Here is a 23,421-nt window from a genome sequence, read left to right as displayed (position 1 = left end):
TTGGGCAGGTCAGAGACAGTGTGATGCTAGATCTTGTAGGACATTTAAATATTAAAAACCCTAATACCACTAAACAGAAATAGTATTTATTAACTTGATTTCCCATTTGAAAGAGACTAAAAGGCTTTTTATACTGGCTATGGTTTTCTATGTTTAACTCCGGTTGAAAACAACAACTTGCACCATGGGAAGTTGGGAATAAAGCATAAATTATTCCCAACAATGAATTAAATTGAAGAAAAAATAAACATGTGACTGTAATTCAAGTGCTGTATGACAATGTGTGGATGCTGAGTGTCTACTCTGACTTTCACTTTTGCTTAAGAAACTGTTTTCCAAGAACTTCCCGTTACATTTCGTACGGAAAGTTGGATTTATATTGAGTGACTGTAAGTGTGTGTTTGCACATATCATACAAAGTGATTCTGCAGTCGTCGGTTTGATAAATGATGTGCTATTTATTTCTCAAATCGCCCTCCAGATAGCGTCCCGACCCAGAATGCAGTTTGACAACGTCTTTGAAAAAGCGGCGCGGCTAATTCAAGATGGCGGAGATGGACCAGCTGTTAGACGAGAGTGAGTAATAACATATATTCAAGGAGTTTTGCATTGTAAACACGCAGCAGGCCCCGTAGTGATAAAATACAACATTTGGTGATACACTGCTATTGTTGTCCATGTAATGAATAGCGTAAGTTTTGGGCAGAGTTCACAAAGTATTTTCTAGACGCTATAAGAGATACCGGTCTCCCCAAGTCGGCTAACGCTTGTTAGCATGAGAGGCTAACCATAGCTAATGTTGGAGTTGAGCAAGTTACTTTAGCTCAACTGGGTAAACAAATAACGTTAGCTTAGCTATGAGCTAACGTCTGCTAGCCTTACGTCGTAAGCAGCAATAACAAAGGGACTACCACAACGTCTCTGTTAACGTTTCTAAAAGTATCGTTACACACGTTAGCCAGTAACGTTAGCTTGGTTTAGTTTGTTAGTCTTTTATTTAACGTTCGTTAGCGGTTGGTTAACGTTACATGGTAACGTCGTTGTGTATCGTTTTGACAAGACGGTGAAGGGAAACTAGTTATTTTTGCTATTAAACAGATGAAATAGTAATTTCAATCAATGTGAACGTAGTTGATTTAAATACATGTTTATCTCCTGGTCGTACCAAGTGTAACGTTAGCTTATGTTAGCTCGTTTCGTGGGTATGATTTGTACAGCTGACGTTATGCCCATTCTTGACAGCTCATATTGGGGATTAAGGCCTAACTGACTGCGCTAGCTATATGTAACTTCAGTTAACGTAGCGTTAAGCTATCCGGCTGCTGTCAGTGTTTAAAGGGCAGTCTCATAAGCACCCTGCAGACGTTTTCTGTGGTAGCTTTAAAAAAAATGTATCGAGTATCACTAACTTAAAACTAACGAGAACGGCCTCGATACGTTTTTTATCACCCTGAAGTGTGTAGTAAAATATTTACAGTATAGTCATACGCCGTGAGTGCGTTACTGTAACGTTCAATCGATGTAACGCTAGCCTTTTCTCTTTCCCAGGCTCCTCAGCAGAGGCACTTGTCAGTCTGAAAGGTATGTGGGCTGCATCTTTATTTAACTTTCTGTGCATCTGTCCCTGACACTGTGTAAGTATATTGGTAACTACTGTGTCAAATTCCATGTATGCCGAAACACACTTAGCCTATGAAGATTTTTGTGAATCTGGTCTGCGTGTGCATTAGCAGACACATGGCATAGGTTACCTATGTATGTCCTTTATTGTATTCGACTTCTGTATGATGCGCCACAACGACAATAGACAACCCACCCCACCCACCGTACATTTGTGGCTGATGCCGTCAGAGACACAGTGGAGTTTACTCCCCATACTGGGAAGGATAAACATGTGTCAACACCTGTAAGAAAATGATCTACCTCAATTACATCATCTGTGAGATGAGAATAGTTTTGAGTCTGGAATTCAATAATGTGAAGGTCTTAGTGGGGTCCTGTATCAGGTGTCCTCCCACTATTTTGAATTAATGCATTTGTTTTTTATAGAAGGCAGTTTGTCCAACACTCTGAATGAAAAGAACAGCTTCCCAAGAGCTCACAACACCAGGGGACGACAGTCCTCCCTCATAATGGACACAGTAAGAGTGCTTTCTTAGAAATTATACTTTCCAGCTCCCTGGTTGAATTTATTGCCACATTAAGAAATGCAGATTTGGAAGGAATGTGCAATCCACATGCAACTGGTCAGTATGTCAAGTGCAAATCTATCTAGGCAGTATGTCTGACTGTCAGTGGCACAGTTTGGGACCCCTAGAAATAAACTGCAAACCAGAAAGTATGGCAGTGTGCACCAACAAAGATATTGCCGACACTGACTTAAATAGCTGATATTGGATATCGGTGACAATGGGGCCGATCTAATCAATTCAATTTGATGTATATTCTATATATACTATATATTACTGTATTTTAATTCCTGTTTAGGTAGTGACCAATTTGTTGCTGCATTAAAAAGCTTACTCTTTAAAAAAAGCAATGTTTAATTTAAACCTGTTGTTGCTTTGCACATAAAACGATGATTCCAGTCCCTTCCACACAGTGAGGCATACAGCTTATTAATACACACTGGTATTGGATCGATACCCAAAACCCACGTATCGCTACCAGGATTTAAAAAATTGGATTGGTGCATCCCTATATTGCCTGATTATGCTTGATATTGCCTGAATCTTGTGTGTATCTGCATGATTGCATTCATTCAACTACATTTTTTACATAACTCCAACTAATGTGGGTTTTTTGTGCTAACAACTGCGCTTTAAATTGATTCTGTAAAGTTCTACAAGAGAAATGCACACAAATATTTGCGACTTGTATGAAAATGATTTTATTCTCGAAGTATCATTGGACCAATTCATAAACTTCTTTCAACATGTATCCTTCCAGCCCACGCGGAGCTCAAAAAGGAGTCGTTTGTTTCGGGAGGAGGATGAGTCGCCCCAACAGCGTCTCCCCTCTAGATCCCCTCGGAGGAGCCAACGGGTCAGCACCACCCCACAGGTACAGCCTGCTCACTGTGAAAGGGACTCGTGGGGGGTAGAAGCCCTTCCTACTCTCTAACGTGTCACTGAGCCCACCTGTGCTGCAGTAGTAGTTTATTGCAAATGTAGTCCTTGACTTAAGGGGAAAATGTGCCACCTTTTTTTTTATGTGGATTTCCAATCGGCAATAACGGCTCCAAATTGCATAAAAACATAATTCTGAGTGTATCAGAAAATGATGTGACTGCCAAGTTGTTTGATGAAATGAACAGATTGTGGTACGGATTCAAACGTGACTCCAGACCACTGCCTCTCCTTCTTTAAACATAAGCTATAAAACCAGTGAAGTAAACATAGCAAGACTTTTAAGCAAAGGTGCTTTCCTGCTAGTCGTCTGCTTGACCACACAAAATAATTCATAGCTTTGTTTCCGGAGGAAGAAGTTGCCCTAGAGTGAATAATGTTACAGCTGCCTAGCATAGTGAAAGAATGAATTTGTGTAGGATAACCCTTCTTAAAGTGTTCAATTTATTGTATTTATTATTTTTCCAAACATAGATATGCCTTTATGTGGAATAACTGTTTAAATGTTTTGCTTTACAGAAATGTTCTAATGTGGTGACACCAGATAAGAAGGCATCCCAGAAAATAGGGCTGAGATTAAGAAACCTCCTTAAGCTTCCCAAAGCTCACAAATGGTGCATCTACGAATGGTTCTATTCCAATATCGACAGGTACATTCTCACGTTCACCTTCAGAAGACAGCAAGTCATTTTGATGAATTGTAATTGATTCAGAGATGCTTTTTGATCCGCAATGTTTGTCGAATGATGTGTTAACGATGTTGTGTGTTATTACTATCTCTTCCAGACCGCTCTTTGAGGGCGACAATGAGTTCTGCCTGTGTCTCAAGGAGTCTTTCCCCAACCTGAAAACGAGAAAGCTGACGAGGGTCGAGTGGGGAACAATCAGGAGACTGATGGGGAAACCCAGACGGTACGCTGCAATCTTTAAGACGTGTGCTTCTAGCTTCTACACACCGTTTTCACTCCTCGTGTTTGTCAAACATGTGAAATAGTTTTCTCCCTGTATTTGTTTTTATGACGCCGTTTCCTCAAAACAAAGCCTCAAAAGAGATGTTAACGCATTATGCTTCGTTGACCCCTCCAGGTGTTCGTCAGCGTTCTTCGCTGAGGAGCGGACAGCGCTGAGGCAGAAGAGGCAGAAGATGCGTCTGCTGCAGCAGAGAAAACTGTCCGACGTGTCGAACTGCAAAGACCTTCCAGATGAAATCCCTCTGCCACTCATCATAGGAACCAAAGTCACCGGTAAGACGGTTGGAACGAAACGCACCCAGTCTGCAATTTTCAGTATTTATAGTGAGGATGACCAATGCTCATTTGAGGTGTGTTACCAGTAACAATAGTGATTCAGTTTGTTTTTCCTCTCTGTTCCTCAGCTCGACTCCGGGGCGTCCATGACGGGCTGTTCACCGGGCAGATCGATGCAGTGGACACGAGCGCTGCCACCTATCGCGTCACCTTCGACCGCAGTGGCCTGGGAACACACACTGTGCCTGACTACGAAGTCTTGGTAAGGATGGCCTGTTAAGTTTGTCAGTCTTTATTTTATTTTGTATTAACATAGATTGTAAAACCAGATTCTGTCAAAATACAAAGATGTGCAGTAGCTGTGCTAAAGGAATGTGATTATACAGTCTTGGACGTCGGGTGATGCTTGTGTTTTCCAGAGCAATGAGCCCAATGAGACCATGCCCATCTCAGCCTTTGCCCAGAAGCATCGGATATCACGCTACATGCAGAACGTCGTGACTCCGCCCAGGGGGCCTTACCCATCCGCCACCACTCCCATCCTCATGGTACCGTACCCCTACATCTAAAGACAGATAAACATGTGCTGTGTCAGCACAATGTCAATGCTATTTGGTACTGGTTTGAATCTGCTCTGGCTGTGAGAAGGCTGATCTACTGCAACAGATACTTTTGGGAGGCAGCCAATAATCCCGATCTGGTTGTGGTCCACATATCTCGTACAAGCAGGTTGTGAATGTATATATGCAAAAAGTATGTTTAGATATGTTAGTCAGTGGTGGCATGTACTGTATAAGGACAGTTCAGACATTGTCATCATAGGAAAAAACAACTAATCTTGATGTTTTTGATAACAGGACAATGACCCTCTCGTCAACCAGTCGCCGTGGAGGAACAAGCTGCCTGGTGCTGAGGGAGATACTCTGGGAGGATTTCCTGTCAAATTCCTCATCCAAGTGGTAAATACTTCCTGTGATTACAATGGAATACTAAAATATGACATCCTACAGCTTTGTAACATATTCTTTGTTTTATTTTTTTAATGCCTAGACGAGGCTGTCCAAGATCCTCATGATCAAGAAAGACCACATCAAGAACTTGAAAGAAATGAACACAGAGGCAGAGAAGCTGGTACAATCATCATCGTTTTATTAAAAGTGGATTCAAAACATGAGAGGCATACATCAAGCCGAACTAAACTTGTGCTTTTGTTTTCAGAAGTCGTACTCGATGCCTATTGACCTGGACTTTCAGAAGCGATATGCGACCACGGTGCTCGAGCTTGAACGGCTTAATAAGGATCTGAATAAGGTGCTCCATGAAGTTCAGCAGTTCTGCTGTGATGTAAGTCAACAGATGCACTTCTCTTCACTGACATTCCAAGCATCTCACTTCATAGTCCACCTTGACCAATCTAAATAAATGTGTCCGTTGCAGCTGGCTCCAGATCAGGGCATGGTTCCGGCCGACCATCCCACAGAGCTGCGGCGGCGCTGTGAGGACGAAGCCCAGCAGATGGTGCAGCTGAGCAACTCGCTGAAGGAGGGACAGCAGAGCGTGACCAACCCCAGCCTGACGCACCTCATCTCCCGCCTCACCGCTCTACTGCTGCAGATCAAGGTAAAGGATGTAGATACATGTTTATGTCAGGAGAACATCGCTATGTTAAGAAGCCGGTTGTGAACGTTCTTCAACAGCTTTTGTATCTACCACATTAATAATAATTACAGATATACTTTGATAACTTGTTCATTAATCAATTTTTTCCTCATTTGTTTCAGTGTCTGGCAGATGGGGGAGACCTGAATTCCTTTGAATTTAAATCTCTAACAGACTCCCTTAATGACATCAAGGCATCCATTGATCCCTCCAACCTCAGGTAAAAAGCCCCTTCAGTGTTTCTAGCTAAACCTCCTCATGCCTAGTTCACACCACTTTAGCCCTGACACACTCCGACAAAAGCCTCCGATCAGAGGCAACACGGACCACAGTTGTTGCTGTTGCTCCTGAGGAGGGTGTTGGATGTAGCTCTAAAGCTAGGACTCTCTGTCTGTATGTGGGTATTTCTTCAGAAGCGTTTATCCGATCTATTTCACACTTGGCGGGTGTATTGATGGGGACTCGAGGGATTGCCGTGGAAAATCTGCTGCAATTTGGACACACGTTCAACATTAATATATTTTGAATAAACAAGTAATAGTGCTCTGTGCCCGTGCGGCTTCAGGGCTCTGAGCACGACATGCTTGCCTCAGGCTAAATGAGGCCACATTAGGTGCCACACGACTACATTTCCATTTTAAAACGCATATCTGTTGTTCCTCTATGCTGAGCCAGCAGAGCTACGAGTGTGACAACAGACAAAAAACGAAACCAAGAGGAAACAAGTGAGACGTGTATTGACCACATTTATTGATCCATAAACTAGTCAACTTTGATTTGTAAATGTTGATCTAATGCTCTGAACATGAGTAGTAAACATAACACATAACAAGGCAACTGATATACATAGGGGACATTTTAAAGATGTGTGAAAATGGGCTGTTTTGTCAACAAGCAGGACGACGTCCGAGTCACTTTTCTCGTGTGAATTTGTGACAAAATGTAGATTGATGCCTAAACATACTCATCAGGGATTCCCATCAGGGATTCCTTCCACTAAAAGATCTTTTAGCACGTGACCCCCCCCTCCTCCATGTCGCTAGTCAGTCCAGTAGTGTGAAAACCACAACGCATTTTAGACCCGATTACCAGGCAGCGAGTTGTGTAGTGTTAACAGCACAGCAGTCTGACAGCTTTGAAAGTCCTGTAGGTTCTGAACATTTCTGATACTATTGTCTTCTCTGTGTTCCTAGTTGCTTCCAGAATAATGTTGAGATCCACGTGGCACACATCCAGAGTGGCCTTAGTCAGCTGGGAAATCTGCACGCATTCTCTGCCAACAACACCAATGCAGTCTGAGAACCGGCCTCCTCCACACCACACGCAGCGGTGCGGCCCGTTAACACGGTCTCTTGAGACGGTGCTTTCACCTGAACTGATACGAGGATACGAGACTGCTCACATGGATGTTGTGGACCACCGCCGTGCGATCTGAATTTGGACGTCCCAGTGAACCGACTCAGCGTTCTGCCCGGACTCCCGCAGCGTTGTGCTGAAGGGACGGAGGACGTCCGAAGTATTTTAGCCGCCCATTTTACTGTATGAAAAATGTTGGTGCACCCAATTGAACACGAATCTGAAAGAACCTTTAGCTGTTGCTACAAATCCACATCTCCAAACTGTCGATGGTTATTTATTGGTTTCATGTGCCAAACATTGATTTTTACCGTTTTTATAGTCCATATTTATTTATTTTTGAGTAGGTGTGTATGGTTATGAAACAATATTTTGCTATCTCTAAAGTTTAACCCTGTAAGTGACGTGTTCTGTTGCTCCGCTGATGGTAAGCACGGGGAGCAAGAATGTTTTATAAAATTGTTCATTGTAGATAATTGTACAATATCTCTGATTATTAGAACTACCGTCAACATTTCTGCTGTGTATTCAGAAATGGGTTTTTGTAATTTTGTGTGCACTGAAAAGAGATTTTGGTATTTTTATAAAGGAGAACTCTGGGGTTTTGAAGCCTTTTACTTCCTTAAGATCTTAGCATTTCCATATTTGGCATGGCTACTACTGCAACCCCCACACTAAGCCTGGAAAATTTAAGTCAACCGTTTTTTCCTTGAGAATCTCCTTTTTCAGTTTTGTAAAGTTGTATATGAGAGTGCCTCGGGGCAATTGTATATAAATGTTTCCGTCTTTTTATATTAAACATAATATTGCAAAGCAGTAATCTGTCTTCTAGTTTTTAGTCTTTATTAACAGACCTAAACACACAGCTTTCTTCTTATTCTTTTTTCACAATCAACACTTTTATTACAATTTAACAATAAATACAAACTTTCCATTTACGCAAACAACTGTATAGTGCCTCTTATGATCCATGTAGCTGTCTTTATATCGGCTCTTATAATGCATCACATAAAGCCACTGAAGCCAGCCATGGCCTCGTTTTCCCAGTCGGAGTCTGAGTCGGTAAAGTCCGGGGCCTCGGTAGTGCGGATCGGGGAGAAGTGACTGAACTGGTCCCCCGTGGCCCTCACACATGAATACTGGATTTGGCATCCGGTATCCTTTGGGGATGACCTGCTGAAGTTATTCTGGGTGGGGATGGGAGGAATCACAACTTTCATCTCTGGTCCGATGGTCTTGTTCGGTGGGAAATTGTCATATTCCACCAGAACCGTTGGTCCCTGGTTAGCGGACATGTTTGCTTCGATCTTGGGAGGCTGCTCGTTCTCGTTGGGGTACAGATGGACGTTACAGCACGGGACGTTAACGCTCAGCTCGCGTCTTTGCATCTGCTCAGGCGTCACTCTGGTTCCCTCCTTGTCGTAGATGCAAGAGGCGGACGTGTGTGCGTAGCTGCTGGGTTCGGTGGGCATACTGGTTCTGTGAGCATCGTCTGTGTTTTGGTGCATTGTGGGTCTGAAACTCTCCTCCAGTCCAAAACCTCCTACCCTGTGTGCCTCGGCTCTATGGTTGTTGTCATAAACTGAAAGAGAAAAGGTGGGTGAGGCAATTAGTTGTGAAATAAAAGAAATGTGGTGTTTCACATTGATGTGAATTGTTTTCCAGCAACATATTCTATCAAGGTAGGGGACTTTAAATCAAGCATGAAGACATTTCAGCAGCAAATTGGGTCTGAGAGGACAACAACTGAGAACTTGATGCCTGAGGGGGGAAATAAGTGGATCGGAAGCCAAAACAAAAATCACAATAATGTGACTGTAATAATTACCTTTCTCTGGGCCCATCCTGCTCTGGAGCTGGCTAAAGGGACCAGCTGCTGGCGGGTTTGCGACCTTCATCGACACCGATGAGCCAACTTGGCGACGAGACTTAGCCCTTCTGTTCTGAAACCACACCTGCAATTTGTGTGTGGAAAATGTGAGGACAGTTGAACAACTTGGTGTTTATTAAGATACCATTCCATTAGACATTACCTGAATTCTGGACTCCGGTAGCCCGGTCAGAGCCTCCAGTCTCTCTCGCAAGTGGATGTCGGGATATTTAGTCTCCGAGTAAACTTTCTCCAACACCTCGATTTGCTGCTGGGTGAAGTTGGTCCTCTTCCTCCTGTGGGTCAGTATTGCCACGCATTTATCCGCCCTCGGCACAGAGTTTGCTGGGTTGAAGTAGTTTGTAACACCTGAGGCTCCATAATCTGAAAAAGAAAACGTGCACACTATTTAGTTAAGGACCGTTAAGATAAATGGGAGTCACAGAAACACCACAATGGACGTGTGCGTAAATTACGCACTGACCCGGCTGTAAACCGTTACTCGCTGTGACCTTTGGTGTGTGTTACGATACAGTTTGTCACAGAATGATACTTTCACTACCAGCCACATACCTGAGTTCACCATGCTGTTTATCTGCAGAGGTCCCTCGTGATACATCTGGAAATGATTCAGATCCCCGACGCGTATATTCCCATGAACTGAAGACATGCTCCTCGACGTCTTATTTCCAGCGACTGACTTTAGTCTGAGACCTGCGCGCCTCGCTGGACTTAAATCCTCCCGCGATCAAAGGTGCGTCGGCCTGTATGTGTGAATGGGGCAACCATCGGGGCCGGCTGGCACTGCAGCAGCCGCGCACTGACTTCAGACGTCTGCACGACGCCGGAGGTGTGAAGGCATCACACCTGGGACGGTGGAGCGGCCGCAGGTCTCTTTTAAAGGGGTTTTTAATGGAATCTGCATGCTCAATACACATCGGCAGTGAAAACATTTACCCGCTTTGGAATGGATGAAGCAATAACTGACCAGTAGCCATCAAAGCGAGGCAAATCGGAAACTGCCATTTCCCAATCTGAGCCCCCTAAGGGCTGCATTGTGTTGCTTGATGATAACAGAATTGAATACAGTTATTTTCCGTTATATAAACATATCCCCCTATTTTTCAACAACTGATTGAAAGAGCCCTTCTGCAAAGTGACCAGTTCCTTATGATAATTTGTGTTGTGTACACAATGAAATATAGGATGCAGAGTATATCTACTGGATGTATTATATCCGTATAACAGGAAGACACTCAATAAATACACTTTTAAAATAACTTAAAGGATATGTCATTAAAAATGTATTTTTGTCTTGTTGATTGTGATTCTGCATCTAGACATTATACAGGGTTCTAACGTTTTTCTTTGTGATTTCCCCCCCTTTAGACTTCCATGTGAAATAAGATAAGTTATGTTTTATAAAGCTTCAGGTCTTTAGGGGTCTGCTCCTCCACATTGATGTGTAGGAAATTGTGCTTCCTGGCCCCTTTCAGCTCCAACAAAGTTAATCTCAATACACAAACCTCAGTTCTAAAGTACCCAGGATTAAGTGCTTGTTATTGAATGGCTCACCTTCATTTGATTTAGAGGAGGATCAAGTCGAGAGGTCAGGTAACACCACAGACAGACTAATTTGTTCACACATATTTGGACAAGAATAATCTTTAATGGTTACATGTACTTTTAGTGAGAGTCTAAGCTCATTTCATCAAAGAATTTGTCATAGTGAAATATTGTGCATACTTGGGCAATTAAGGTTCAATTTCATGCATCATATTTAATTACTTTGGGTGTGGGGCGACAACATTGCAATACAGCGTGATTGTCAGACTTGTTACCACAACATTATGATTTATGGGATGCAGCTGTAACTGGGTTAAAGTCATCCTGGAGTAGATGTTATGAGTTTAGCATTAAACTATCATCCTCCTGAAAGAGACCTGTAACATGGACCTAAAGAGAAAAACACCAGAGGTTTTATTCTGGTTATTTTCTTGTTGGTCTCTGTGGGAAAATTACTTGACAGCCCTTGTATCATTTCACATCCACAACAGCACTTATTGATCTTTGTACTTTGACACATACAGTGGTGGAGACGTTCGCAGTTCACAGGCTGCTTTGTCTGGGTCCCTAATTGGGTATTGCCTGTGTTCACAGACCAGATTGCTATGCTAAAATCAGGCTGTTGTATTTCCTGATCCCTTTTGTAATATATGGACGGTGACAATGTTTCCTGAAAGGTAACCGCAGATCATGGAATGAACATTAAATCCCTCGTACATCCATCTGTGTCCACAAAGCTCTTGAGTTATGACCAATGAAAAACATGAATTCAGCATTAATTGTAATGCACTTTTACTTCCAGTGTTTGTATTTAGTAATAATTTTAAGCTTGGCAGCCCATGATATAAATTTGACATTTTAATTATGTCAAAAGAATGCAGTTCTACATTGATTCATGCTGGTATATTGTAGTTAACAGACACACTTTCAAACATCAAACAGTAAAAACACTTTGGGATTTCTACTGGCCATTTACAGTTGGCAGCTCAAGCTGTAGACACAGACAAAAGCATATTCACACCTTTTAAGCCTGACCACCGTTTAAGCCTCAGTTGGACCTGACCACTATACATTCAACCCGTAGATAGACAGGCAAATTATCCTCACAAGTTTGCAGGTTTGTGTTAAAATGGCAGCTGTTTTATGGGCCTCTTTTTGAGTTTGTTCTTTGTGTATTTGAGGAACGATTTAAGGAGTAATAGTACATTCATAGTTTCCTAATGAAAATGTGGGCTCAGTGTAAAGGTGCATTGATATCATCACAATCAAAAGTTAAGTGTGATGATTGTTGCTGCGTGTACTCATCTTCTAAACCCAGATTAGCAAATGTTACTGCAATAAAGTGTATTTATATTAGACCTGGGTCGATAAATGGCAGGGCTGTTAGTATTGAAATGCCAAAGATATGTTTGAGGTCATTTCGAAAGACTATCTCCATTACATTGATTGTCCACAATGTGACCACCAGAAAGTTTATTTTTCAGCTTTAAAAAAAAAATTTAGATTGTTATTGTTTGCGTTTATAGAAAAACGACTACCAGGCAAAATGGCTTCATCTTAAAATGTATATTGTTATCAGCGGGTTAGGGTTAACCCTAACCCTATAGACAGGAACTGTCCTTTGTTTGAGTTGTATTTGTCTTTTGTGCTATATTTAAAAAATAATTTAAATAAACAGAAATCCATCCAACCCCACCCATTCCACTAAAAGGATAACTTGACAAGTCATCGTTTTGAAAAAATTGTAATTGTTTTTTTTTTATGTTTGATGTATTTTATTGTCTTCACGTTTTCTATGTTTCAACTGGCTACAAGACAACTAACCCCTCCCTTGGTTGTCATATTAACCATTGAGGTCATTATTTGCTTTTTCCAAATCTGTATTTAAAAAAATTGTATTATAGAAATACAAAATACTCAGTACATGTACAGACAAAGATGAATGTCAACTCTTCAGCAGTAAAAAGATCATAGGACGCAAATTTTAAGACATGACATATGTGTGTGTATATATTACAGGGCTATTACATTGTAGCCATTGCAGATTTTCACTATAACTTAGTAGAAACAGAACTAAATCAAAATCAAAACTAACAAAGTAAAATAATGTTAATTACAAATAACATTACTGTATATATCTTGTTGTTCTCATACATATATTTGGAATATATATGTAAAATAATTCAGTCCCATATGTAAAATAAATAAAAAATATATCTGTAAATATGTCTCTTATCGGCTAAAGCGTCGTCATTATTTACATCGAAGAAGAAGAAAAAAAATCTCCCGGAACTTCCGCCAAATTTAAACGGAAGTAGGTACGTGGCCGCTTCAGCTGACAGTCTACATGATGGCGACAGAGGTTCAGAGCGGCGACCTCGACAGTGCTAATTCCAGCCGGCTCGAAGTTTCCATCGATGGCCTCACCCTCAGTCCAGACCCGGAGGGCGAGCAGACCCGGGTCGAGGAGCCGGACCCGGGACCTGCGGAACCCGACAACGACACGTCGGATGCCGCGGGAGGCGAAGATGGAGAGACGGCAAAATCAGCCATAGAGAGGAAATGGGGCTTTCCTTTGCTGGAGCTCTACGGAATGGGCCTTAAATTTTTCAAAGGTATTTTGTCTTTTATTCTAATCTCACGGCTTCAACGTATACAAGCAGCCTAACGGTAACTTACGAACCGATACATCGGTCGAGGTTAGCCGTTAGCTAACGTTAGCTCGTAACGTTAGCTGTCACTGTCAGCCTCAACGTTACATTAGCCACATAGCTAACTAGTGCTAACAGGCTGCTAGCTGGTCGTTAAAGGGTGAAATAAGCACTCGGTCCACTTGTGTCTATGTGTGGCTTGATGGTATTTTCATCCGGTTGTTTGCGTGGTGTTGTCTACTTTGGGGAGAATAACCTGTGACTGCTCCATTACTAATGTAGCCAAAAAAAAGAAGCTAACAGAGTGGTGGCTCATAGTGATTTGTTTGGGAGCTTTAACACGCCCTGCCGTGCCATTGAAGAGGCTGAAAGGAGCCTGTGCGCCATTTGCTTACACAGACTCTTCTCTGATGAATTAGACGCTGACAGGTTACCATTGTGCTGAAGGAGTGGGTATAATAACGGGTCCATAGTCTCAGATCGACGGGGTTGAAACCAGGCTTTACAGGGCTGTATGACCAGTGGCCTGTTTTACAGCCTCATATCCATATATTCATAGACCACTCCCATGCTGCCACTCCAACAGGAAATCCAATAAACATACAGAACACATCCTGAACCATTTTTTTAACGCTGGACATTTTCTCTGTTCTTGGAGCAAAGCACTTGTGATGACTGTGCAAACAGGTTTGGGACTGGTCGCCACTCTGTGATAGTAACCTGTCCTTTTTGTTTTTTTAGTCATGTATTTTTAGTCAGTTAGGGTTGGTCCTGTGTAACTTGTTTCGTATACAGTCTGATCCTTGCCTGCCTCGGATGACTGTTTCAATGTGATGTGAAGTCATCTTGCCATGAGGGTTTTATTAAGTGTTAAAGGAATATGATACCCTTTATGTTTCTACTGTTGCTACTGTGTTGTACTAAAACACAGAGGTGTGTTGTACTATGTACAAGCACGTAATACAATAAATGCAAATGCGTTGCTTCCACGTTGCTGCTCTCAGATAAAGATGGAAAGGCCTTCCACCCGACCTATGAGGAGAAGCTTCGGCTGGTGGCTCTGCACAAACAGGTGTTACTGGGGCCTTATAATCTGGACGCTTCACCGGAGGTCGGCTTCTTTGATGTCCTGGGCAACGACCGCAGGTAACCCGAGCACGTGTGTGTGTGTGTGTGTGTGTGTGTGTGTGTGTGTGCGCACCAGAGGGTATGAACTTTGAAATCTGGTAAATAAATAATTTAGAGTCCATTAAACACTTGTGCCGTGCTTGTAATTCCTTTTTATGTGATTAAAAAAAAATGTATGAAACCCTTTGATGTAAAATGGCTTGTTTCACGGACACACACTTAGTATTTCAAATGTTATGTTCTTAAGAAACAATGGTTGTTACAAATGCTACCTATTTAAAAACTCTTGTTTTGCTATTGTAAAACAATAACATCTAAAAGAGAAGTCTCCCTGTGTGTGTGTGTGCAGGAAAGAGTGGGCCTCCTTGGGTAACCTGGAGAAGGAGGACGCCATGGTGGAGTTTGTCAAGCTGCTGAACAAGTGCTGTAACCTCTTTGCTCCCTACGTCACCTCGCACAAGATCGAAAGGGAGGAGCAGGAGAGGAAACGGTGAGGCACTTTGACTTCAGTTCCCCCGAGGAAAACACTTTCTGCCTCAGTTTGTCATATGTTTATAATATCCTCCGTTACGTTGCTCTTCCCCAGGAAAGAAGAAGAAGAGCGCCAGCGGCTGGAGGAGGAGGAGAGAGAACGACAGAGGCAGGAGGAGGAGAGACGGAGGCTTGAGGAGGAGGAAAGGCAGAGGAGAGAGGACGAGGAAAGGAGACAGGCAGAGGAGGAGAGGCTACGGATTGAGCAGCAGAAGTATGTACAATGCGCTTGCAGTACATCAAAATGACTTCTACACGGTCATCGCATTTCCCTGACATTCATATCTATATTCTATCTGGAGCAGGCTCGGTGCTCACCTGAGACCTGTTCCACAGAAGATATTTCTTACTCACTATGTTAAAATCCTGCAATTTCCCGCTGTCCGCCATTATCTCCTCTCAGTTTCCTGCATTTCCTTCCTCACCAACCCCTGTCTCCTATTTCCCAGACAACAGATCATGGCGGCGTTGAATGCTCAGACAGCAGTGCAGTTCCAGCAGTATGCTGCCCAGCAATACCCCAACAGCCCGGAGCAACAGCTGGGCCTCATCCGGCAGCTCCAGGAGCAGCACTACCAGCAGTACATGCAGCAGCTCTACCAGGTCCAGCTGGCCCAGCAACAGGTATGTAATCAATAACAGAGGGATCGACGTTTTCTTGATTTTCTTTTTTTTTTAATAGTTTGTGGTTAATGGGGAAGCTTAGGTGTTGGCAACATCTTCTTTCAAAGACACAAAGTAAATTGAAAATAGTCATGAGCCAACAGCTTTGTAGACGCATAACATTTTTGGTTTATGTCCCTAGTTTGGATTTCAATGCATTGACTCAGTTTTGTCTTGCTTTCGTCCCAGGCGGCCTTACAGAAGCAGCAGATGCAGGCGGACTCGATGGTGCAGGGCACCCTTGAATCTAGTGGCTTCAGCAGTGGGGAACCCATCCCCGCCTCAGCAGCAGTACAGTTGTGCGCCTCTTCACCAACTACGAGTGAGGAAACCACGACAGTCAACGGAGGCCAGTTGGACTCGTACTCGGAGAGCATGGACAGGGAGCCGGAGCCGGAGCCAGCAGAGGAGGTCTCCGAGAACGGGCCTTTATTAGGTTGGTGGGCTGCAGACGTTTCTCATTTAAAACCCTTAAACCATCTTGAGTTGACTTCATGCGGAAGTGATCTACAGATCTCTCTTTCCTCATTGTGTAGCTGAAGGCTACAGCACAGAGAGGGAGCGCTCTCTGTCAAACAAACTAAGCTTTATAGGAAACTTGAAACCTGATTAGTACCTTGTTGATGTAACCTGGAGGGCAGAGAGGAGAAGGGCCGGAACAAGTGATACATGATATTATGCTGGCTTAGGTATGATGCAACCACACATTCTGCCTACAGAAGAGAAAGCAGTCCCACCAGAAAGGAACACGGCCGTGGTCTGATTCCAAAACATACATCCTGAGCCAAATTATCCACTGTGGAAGATAATGGTCGGCTCCATTATTGTAAGAGTAGAGAAATTCAAAGCAGTAGAGTGCTAAGGATGCCGTGACTGTTGCTGTATTGATGGAATTAGTGCTGTGGAAAATGATATCTTTAATATCGTGCATGGTCCCTCACAATAAAGGTAGACTGCATTAGCAGATTGTGTTAGATCGTAATACGTCTCTTCTCCCTTTTTATCACAGCCGACTCCCCACCAGTCATAGCAGCTCCCTCCATGTGGACGCGGCCACAGATCAAGGACTTCAAGGAGAAGATCCGTCAGGACGCAGACAGTGTGATCACAGTGGGGCGCGGGGAGGTGGTGACGGTGCGAGTGCCCACCCATGAGGAGGGCTCTTACCTTTTCTGGGAGTTTGCCACGGACTATTACGACATCGGCTTCGGGGTCTTCTTCGAATGGACGGACGCCGCGTCCGCCGCGGTCAGCGTGCACGTGTCGGAGTCCAGCGACGAGGATGAGGAGGACGAAGGTGAGGTGTGGGTGGGAGGTCTTGTGTGACTACGTCGGCAGTGTTTCTAATGCAAATATTTCTTGGGCGTTGCAGCGCCTGGTGGTGGTTGTGAAAAACGACAACAAAAATGATGTCGTTAAGGCTCTCCTTCATAATGTGTTTATTATTATTATTATTATTATTATGTAAACAAAAGAAATCTGCAAAACATACAATTTTTCCAAGAATTGAAAATGTAACTTTGCTAGCTGTTCACTCACTATTGGATATATAATGGTATTGATGGGTCATGATTAGGCTCAGGCCAGTTTGCTATTGGATTCTATACACCACATACTCGTACTACAGATGCTGCTTTGAATAGGAATGTCTGTCTTAGTGATTTCTGTTGCTTCACTCATCAGCCAATCTAGATATGATTAACTAGTTTTTCCGATATTATATTCTTATCTCGGGTTCAGAGCTCGCCTACGCCATAGTTAAACATCTCACAGCCCTCCCGTTGGAGGAGGAAGTCCTGCTGGTGTTCTTTGGTGGAAGCCAGAGCAGTAGTGTGAAAAGAAAGGAATTAAATGTTGATGAGATGAATGGCAGTATTGTGTACAAATTAGTCTTTGGCAGATTAAACCAGTCCTTCTAAACTTCATTTCTGACTGTCTACTGGAGTAGCAGTTGTGTATTTATGTTTAGTGTCACAACACAGTACTTATACAAGAGATTGTGTCACATTTTGTCAAAAACCTCATGTATCTTTTTGCTACAAAGCAAGTTTAGTTTAAAACACATCATATAAGTAAGAGAATCTGATACCTAAAGGGGTTTCAGAGGGTGTAATGTTTAGCCATATTATAATGCATTATATTTGTGCCTCACTCATAGGTACTCTGTGGGACTTTATTATTTTATGCAAAAACTCTGTTGAGCTCAAAAATAGATTTCAGTTTCCTCAAATTATACAAAAGCAAATTTATTTGTGCCTGCAATTTTTTTTCGTCGCTCAAAATGTCCCATCCTGTGTTCAGGACTGAGGCACAAATATAACGTCACAATATTAGGGATGATGATGATGATAACGCTGCCTGTGAAGCTGTAAGGTTGCCTTCCTGCTCTCTGTTGCGACTGTCAACGTTGTCCTCTCGTCCTCAGGTGAACCTCCCAGCGAGGAGGAGAAGGCGAAGAAGGAGGCGGGGAAGCCCCAGGTGGATGAGATTGTGCCGGTGTACCGGCGGGACTGTCATGAGGAGGTGTACGCCGGCAGCCATCAGTACCCTGGCCGCGGAGTCTACCTGCTCAAGTTTGACAACTCCTACTCACTCTGGCGCTCCAAGAGTGTTTACTACAGAGTCTACTACACCAGATAAGCCTGAATACAGACACAGGGGAGCCAAGGAGTGTGTGTGTGTTCATATATATATATATATATATATATATGTGTGTATATATATATGCGTATGTATATATATATGCATATATATGCGTATGTATATATATGCGTATATATATATGTGTGTGTGTGTGTGTGTGTTTGAAGGAAAAAGTGTCTATTCTGGACAAAACCACCAGAGGGTGACAAAGAGACTCATCTGAAGCCCTAGTTTGGAGATTGGACTAACATGTATGTACTGTTTGTGTATGCGTGTCCTAAGACACATCCACGCTACAGTCTGATATCGAGCCCTTGGAATATGAGTGTGTTTATTCCTGTTGTATTTTCACCACCTGTCCTCGCTGCGCTCACATAAGACCAAGCTGTAGGACTTCTCTCTCTCTCTCGTATTGTTTTGACCACTTCTCTCCCCGGGCTCCTCTTCTGTCACCACAGCCCAGCCCAGTCCAGCGTGGCCTCGTGGCTGCTTCTGCCCCGTGTGATGCTTTCGTAAACCACGTTAAGCGGGAAAACCCGGCGAGTCCAGCACTCTTCTGAGAGCCGACGTTTCCCCGCTTGGTGGTCCTGGTGGTGGTTTTTATCCCACAAGAACACAGACGATGTCGAAAAATCTGATTATATTGCAAATGTTCTTCATAACACTATGCCTCTGTTCCACTGAGCGCTTCTGGTCTTTGCCAAGTCTCTCACACACACATTAAAAACACCATTATACGCAAACTTAACCATCTTTTTTTTTTTTGTTGGACAACAGTAGTCTGTTGTTCTCCTGCCTAGCCACCATATATGGGTTAAGACCTGAGGGGATATTTAGGGGAAGGCGGGGCTCTTTTTGGCTTGTTCTCGCACCAAAACAATATCTCTCACCTTTTTATTTAATGGAGTCTACTGGCAAAAGGTATGAAAGATGGGTAAGAAGTCACTCCGTGGTTTGGAGTGAACTCCAAATAGTCATAAGTGTTAAAGGAGTGGGTATCGAATAACATGCACAAGGAGCGGTAGGCCATCTGGCTTTACATGCGTCTCAGAGCGCGATACAGAATAAACAGTTTAAAAACCAGTTACTCAATGAATATTTGTCCCTTTCTCCTCCTGTGTGGCCGTTTCCTACATGACTGATTACATCAACTGTCCTTTGCTCATCAATTCTTCATGACAGAATAAAGGGGTTAGTATTCTGACAGATGTTGTATTAATATTTCCCAGGAGGGTTTTGTGTTTATCATTCTGCGTGTTTGGAGATGCTGTACTCGGTTCTGACACACGACTACACCGAACAATACAAATGTTTTGGAGGTCAAGGCACACTGTTACATCTCTGCAGTAATCCAGTGTTGCTGCTCTGTTTTATTCTTCCTGGTTTGGATTAACTCAAAATTGTCATCTCAAAAAAAAGGAGTCGTGAATAAACGGAGATGATGTAGACTTCTTTTTGTGTTTGTGGGGACATGGTTACTTACTAAAATCACTTGTTTTCAACTTTTCTAAGTTAATTTGCATACTTTAGATTAATTCTGTTCAGTTTCACATGATTCATGTATGCTCTGTGTACCTACCACACAGGTATACCATGAGCAGTGTGTGTGTGAGATGTGTTCAGTAGGCGTCATCGAGCTGTGTTTGTACATTGTTGTGTGTCTGCAACCGACCTTTAAAGACGGAGGCGGTTTAACTTGCAAGTCAAGTAATCCTGCAATGTCCCTGCCGAGTGTGAGAGTTCATCATATTATTTAATAATTAGAGGCCACTCCCATCCATTCAGTGATTCGTGTAACAAAATGTCACGGTGGCTTAACTTAAGCCATGAAGTTTCAGAAAGTTCCCATATGTTCTGATGGGCGATGTTGTCTTAGTTTGTTATTGCTCACCAAAAGGTTTGATTTGACTTGTTGGAGCCTTGTATGTAAATAGTTCTATAAAGGAGTTTATGTTTGGGTTTTTAGATGTGGAAGAAGGCTATGGTTTTGAGAATCAATGCACTGTAAAATATGGTGAATGAGATATACGTGTACAATTTACCCCGAATGAAAGTCCAGAACGAGGAGGAAGGATGAAGCTGTACGACTCTATTGACACGACAGACGGAAAAGCTCATCTTTTTGTATTGTTTTGACTTGTTTCGATCTCTTATGAGTTTTTTTTGGGGCATATATTTAATCTTGATTAAACTTATGTTCATCTCTAGAATTGGTGAGTTTGTTTGCTTTTATTTTAATTTTAATTTTGTATGATTTTAATCCTTCCATTCATTCACTGCCTAAAACGGATACAAAACAATTACTAATGTTGCTCCAGGCTTGTATTTTGACATGTTACAGCAGAAAAACAACATTCATGAAGGATAAATGTTACTTTCATTGTATTTAACGAGCTAAGTGGAAGAAGGAGGCAGTGTGAGAGCACCGATGTCCTTGGAACAACAGAACCCTATTATCTAGTTCCTGTTTTTCCTCTGGTGGAGAATGTGTCATCCTCCTGTCGGACACATTTTGTGCTGAGTTAAGAAGAAATGCCGACGTTACTCAACGTGTAACAGGATAACGGTTCCATCCACCTCGCCTTCACATGTTTTCCATGATGCACATTGGATGTCACGATGTTCAAGACAACTGGTTCAACATTTTTACAATCTCAAATATTGATTCATTGTTGAACTGTTGCAGCAGCGTGCAGGCCAGCAGGAGAGGAATGTAAAGATTTCCAGTAGGTTGAGTAAAGAGAAAACATTGATAGTTAATGTATCTCACGAGGCACCTCTGAATTTGCAGTGTTCACATGAAGACACCAGGTGTCACAATAAATACCTCAAACTACGGAATCACATCAGTACAAGAACAGGTAACAATGTTTATTTCCCTTTTTAATCCATCTGAGGTAACGTTACAGGGTTAATTTATTGTCCTACAAGAAAGTTGTCTGTATTCCCATACTGCTTCATAAGAAAATACACACAAACACTATCGTATTATTTTTTAGATACTCCAAAAGATAGATAGCTTAAAAAATATTGGAAAGTTGTATTGGTTCAGTCAGTATTTAACGTTAGTTTCTGTGAAATTATTAGCTTTATTATGGAGAGACAAAGTCCATATAAATGGTCCATGTACTTAAATTATTATCTGTTAAAAATGCAATTAATCCCGAATGATTATTAGACAATATGGTTCATAGAACGTGAACTAAACGGTGACTTTAGCCTGAAACTCTTAACTTCTCAGCTTGTTAGAAGCCTCAGTCACTCCGGTTCATTTTGGAGGAAAGAGTCCGGTCCATGTTTTCCATCAGACCGCTGAACAGACTTCGTTGGGAGGCAGGTAGTCTCCTGTAGATCAGGCTCCGGTTCCACTTGCTACAGGTGGTTGTAGTGGTTTCCGGGCTTTTTATTAGTTCTCTCCCTTACTTTTCCTTCTGTTTTTTTTTTTCTCCTCTTTTAGCTCCAGCCTGCACTCTGTCTGGTTCAATTTGAATATACTTTGGGAGGCAACGTCTCCAGCGTACAGCAGCACAAAGTCTCATGCTTTGAAAAAGGAGAATATGGCGGGATTGAAGGATTCTACTGCCTCGCTAACAGCAGCAGCCAAAGGACGGTGATGGTCTTGGATTTTTTGTTTTTTTTTAAAGGTCTTTTTGCGTGAACAGTTTTCCGTCCTGCAGGAGTTATTGGTATGAAATAAACATGCCCTTTCACCAGAGGACCATCGAGCCGCGGCGTGTTGGTAGGTTATCGGCGAGGGATGGCTTGATACCGAGGGAAGAAACCGGGAGACGCAAACTGCGGAAGCCCGTGTTGTTCTCGTCTCTGGACGAGGTCGGCTGTCACACGTTGACCAACATAATACACCAACTTTCCGACCTTTCTCGACATGCCGGCGACATCTTTCTGGGCATCGAGATGCAGGCGGGGATGGTGTTCAGAAGATCCTGCAGGATTCAGGGGCGGCTGCAGAAGCTGCAAGTTGAAGTCCGCAAGTTGGATCCCAAGAAAACCAAAATCCGTAAGTTTGCGGTGGCAACTAAATAACACGTTAATCTGCAGCATGAGAACTAAGAGTATATCTCTACATATCTGAACCCCCATAGCAATACCATAACGTCAATAATAGTGTGGTTACACCAGAGGTGTCACTATAAACTTTAAAAATGGGACCCATAGATATGTAATGTGTATATGGATTAATTCCAGATATAACTAGATCAAGAGCGTTTTCATTTGGGACGTCTGCCTTTGAATGAACCTGCACCTGGAGTGGTGTTACTTGTGGAACACAGTCGTTGGTCTGTGGAGAGATGCTGGTTTCGGTCCATGGTGACTGTCACACTTCCATTGAAAGAAGCAGGAAGGAGTGACTGGTGACACATGGCTGTGTTTGTCTTGATGCAGACTGATGTTAATAATAAAGGGTGTTGAGTCCCGTCAGAAATGATGGAGGTTCCTCTCAACGGTCTCACCATCTGTGTTCAGGTCTTCAAAGGCTCCCGAGATCACAGGAGGCCTCACAACCCTTGTGCTGTTTTATGCACGTCAACAAAGTTGCTCAAGGGAGAGAAAGAATGGGAAAGCAATTCCCATTTGCTGCAGCATGAGCTGACTTTTGTTGTGATTTGTTTTGCTGCCCTTGTAGAGCTGCCTCCTGTAGTCACACACTGGTTATGTATTAACTCAGACTGTGGTCACCGGGGCGGCTACGTAAAGATTGAGAGATAAGCCTCTCTGTTGGTCTGCTCTGATAGCAGAGCCTTTTAAGTGATGTGCCTCAGAAATATATTGCACAGTAGGATTCAGAAGACGAGCCCAAATTCTTCTGAACATTTGTGACAGAGGCGGATTTAAGTCCTGAGTCACTGGTTTTTGTTCCCTTTTTACTTTCTTTGTGCCCATCCTATTCACTCTGCCTTTGGTCTGACTGTGACACACACACACACACACACACACACACACACACACACACACACACA

At 42.8% G+C, this 23,421-nt stretch overlaps 4 protein-coding genes across 18 annotated transcripts in view; 3 read left to right on the top strand and 1 right to left on the bottom strand.

The window, feature by feature from the left end:
- The first annotated feature begins 504 nt into the window (after window positions 1-504).
- lin9 (lin-9 DREAM MuvB core complex component) lies at window positions 505-8,424 on the top strand. Of its 5 annotated transcripts, none has more exons than XM_031870480.1 (15): window positions 505-576; window positions 1,549-1,581; window positions 2,053-2,141; window positions 2,950-3,063; window positions 3,648-3,778; window positions 3,915-4,040; window positions 4,215-4,372; window positions 4,504-4,637; window positions 4,795-4,923; window positions 5,233-5,334; window positions 5,426-5,506; window positions 5,594-5,719; window positions 5,813-5,995; window positions 6,157-6,254; window positions 7,228-8,424. In XM_031870480.1, exons 1-15 carry the CDS (start codon window positions 546-548, stop codon window positions 7,331-7,333), a joined length of 1,641 nt encoding a protein of 546 aa, XP_031726340.1. In that variant the 5' UTR covers window positions 505-545; the 3' UTR covers window positions 7,334-8,424. The 5 variants fall into 5 exon arrangements, with proteins under 5 accessions (XP_031726340.1, XP_031726339.1, XP_031726342.1 ...); XM_031870479.1 differs by having other exon boundaries at window positions 2,050-2,141; XM_031870482.1 differs by having other exon boundaries at window positions 514-576; window positions 1,549-1,634; window positions 2,050-2,141.
- Window positions 8,369-9,930, bottom strand: mixl1 (Mix paired-like homeobox). Its single transcript, XM_031870485.1, has 4 exons — window positions 9,834-9,930; window positions 9,424-9,644; window positions 9,219-9,345; window positions 8,369-8,972 (listed from the first exon to the last, which is right to left on the bottom strand). Exons 1-4 carry the CDS (start codon window positions 9,928-9,930, stop codon window positions 8,395-8,397), a joined length of 1,023 nt encoding a protein of 340 aa, XP_031726345.1. The 3' UTR covers window positions 8,369-8,394.
- A 3,213-nt stretch (window positions 9,931-13,143) lies between these two features.
- On the top strand, window positions 13,144-18,502 carry acbd3 (acyl-Coenzyme A binding domain containing 3). Its single transcript, XM_031870378.1, has 8 exons — window positions 13,144-13,441; window positions 14,482-14,623; window positions 14,955-15,095; window positions 15,192-15,350; window positions 15,586-15,760; window positions 15,989-16,235; window positions 16,809-17,096; window positions 18,225-18,502. The coding sequence occupies exons 1-8, from the start codon at window positions 13,174-13,176 to the stop codon at window positions 18,437-18,439; spliced, it is 1,635 nt and encodes a 544-aa protein (XP_031726238.1). The 5' UTR covers window positions 13,144-13,173; the 3' UTR covers window positions 18,440-18,502.
- A 34-nt stretch (window positions 18,503-18,536) lies between these two features.
- The window catches only part of nhsl1b (NHS-like 1b), a 99,448-nt gene continuing 94,563 nt past the window's right edge, over window positions 18,537-23,421 (top strand). For 10 of the 11 annotated variants that reach the window (XR_004213572.1, XM_031870382.1, XM_031870385.1 and 7 more), the window contains exons 1-2: window positions 18,537-21,303; window positions 21,900-22,460. Coding sequence is in view for 9 of the 11 variants with exons in the window: in XM_031870382.1 (XP_031726242.1) it covers window positions 22,142-22,460 (319 nt within the window). In the remaining 2 variants the exon portion in view is untranslated. Of the gene's footprint in view, window positions 21,304-21,899; window positions 22,461-23,421 lie in introns of those variants that run through there. The other variant, XM_031870389.1, reaches the window with a different exon arrangement.

The sequence above is a fragment of the Anarrhichthys ocellatus genome, unplaced genomic scaffold (genome assembly GCF_004355925.1).
Source record: "Anarrhichthys ocellatus isolate YVR2014 unplaced genomic scaffold, GSC_Weel_1.0 scaffold52, whole genome shotgun sequence".
Lineage (NCBI taxonomy): Eukaryota > Metazoa > Chordata > Actinopteri > Perciformes > Anarhichadidae > Anarrhichthys > Anarrhichthys ocellatus.
The sequence above is the reverse complement of the archived record's forward strand: the minus strand, read 5'-3'. Positions and strand labels throughout refer to the sequence as shown.

Excerpts from the sequence above, each read along its gene's own strand:
- lin9 (XM_031870479.1), top strand. The coding sequence starts at position 546 with ATGGCGGAGATGGACCAGCTGTTAGACGAGA. Across the intron at positions 4,373-4,503 it reads CATAGGAACCAAAGTCACCG|CTCGACTCCGGGGCGTCCAT; the intron begins GTAAGACGGTTG and ends TCTGTTCCTCAG. Across the intron at positions 4,638-4,794 it reads TGCCTGACTACGAAGTCTTG|AGCAATGAGCCCAATGAGAC; the intron begins GTAAGGATGGCC and ends TGTGTTTTCCAG.
- acbd3 (XM_031870378.1), top strand. The coding sequence starts at position 13,174 with ATGATGGCGACAGAGGTTCAGAGCGGCGACCTCGACAGTGCTAATTCC. Across the intron at positions 14,624-14,954 it reads GTCCTGGGCAACGACCGCAG|GAAAGAGTGGGCCTCCTTGG; the intron begins GTAACCCGAGCA and ends GTGTGTGTGCAG. Across the intron at positions 16,236-16,808 it reads CGAGAACGGGCCTTTATTAG|CCGACTCCCCACCAGTCATA; the intron begins GTTGGTGGGCTG and ends TTTTTATCACAG.
- mixl1 (XM_031870485.1), bottom strand. The coding sequence starts at position 9,930 with ATGTCTTCAGTTCATGGGAATATACGCGTCGGGGATCTGAATCATTTC. Across the intron at positions 9,645-9,833 it reads AAACAGCATGGTGAACTCAG|ATTATGGAGCCTCAGGTGTT; the intron begins GTATGTGGCTGG and ends TTTCTTTTTCAG. Across the intron at positions 9,346-9,423 it reads TACCGGAGTCCAGAATTCAG|GTGTGGTTTCAGAACAGAAG; the intron begins GTAATGTCTAAT and ends CACAAATTGCAG.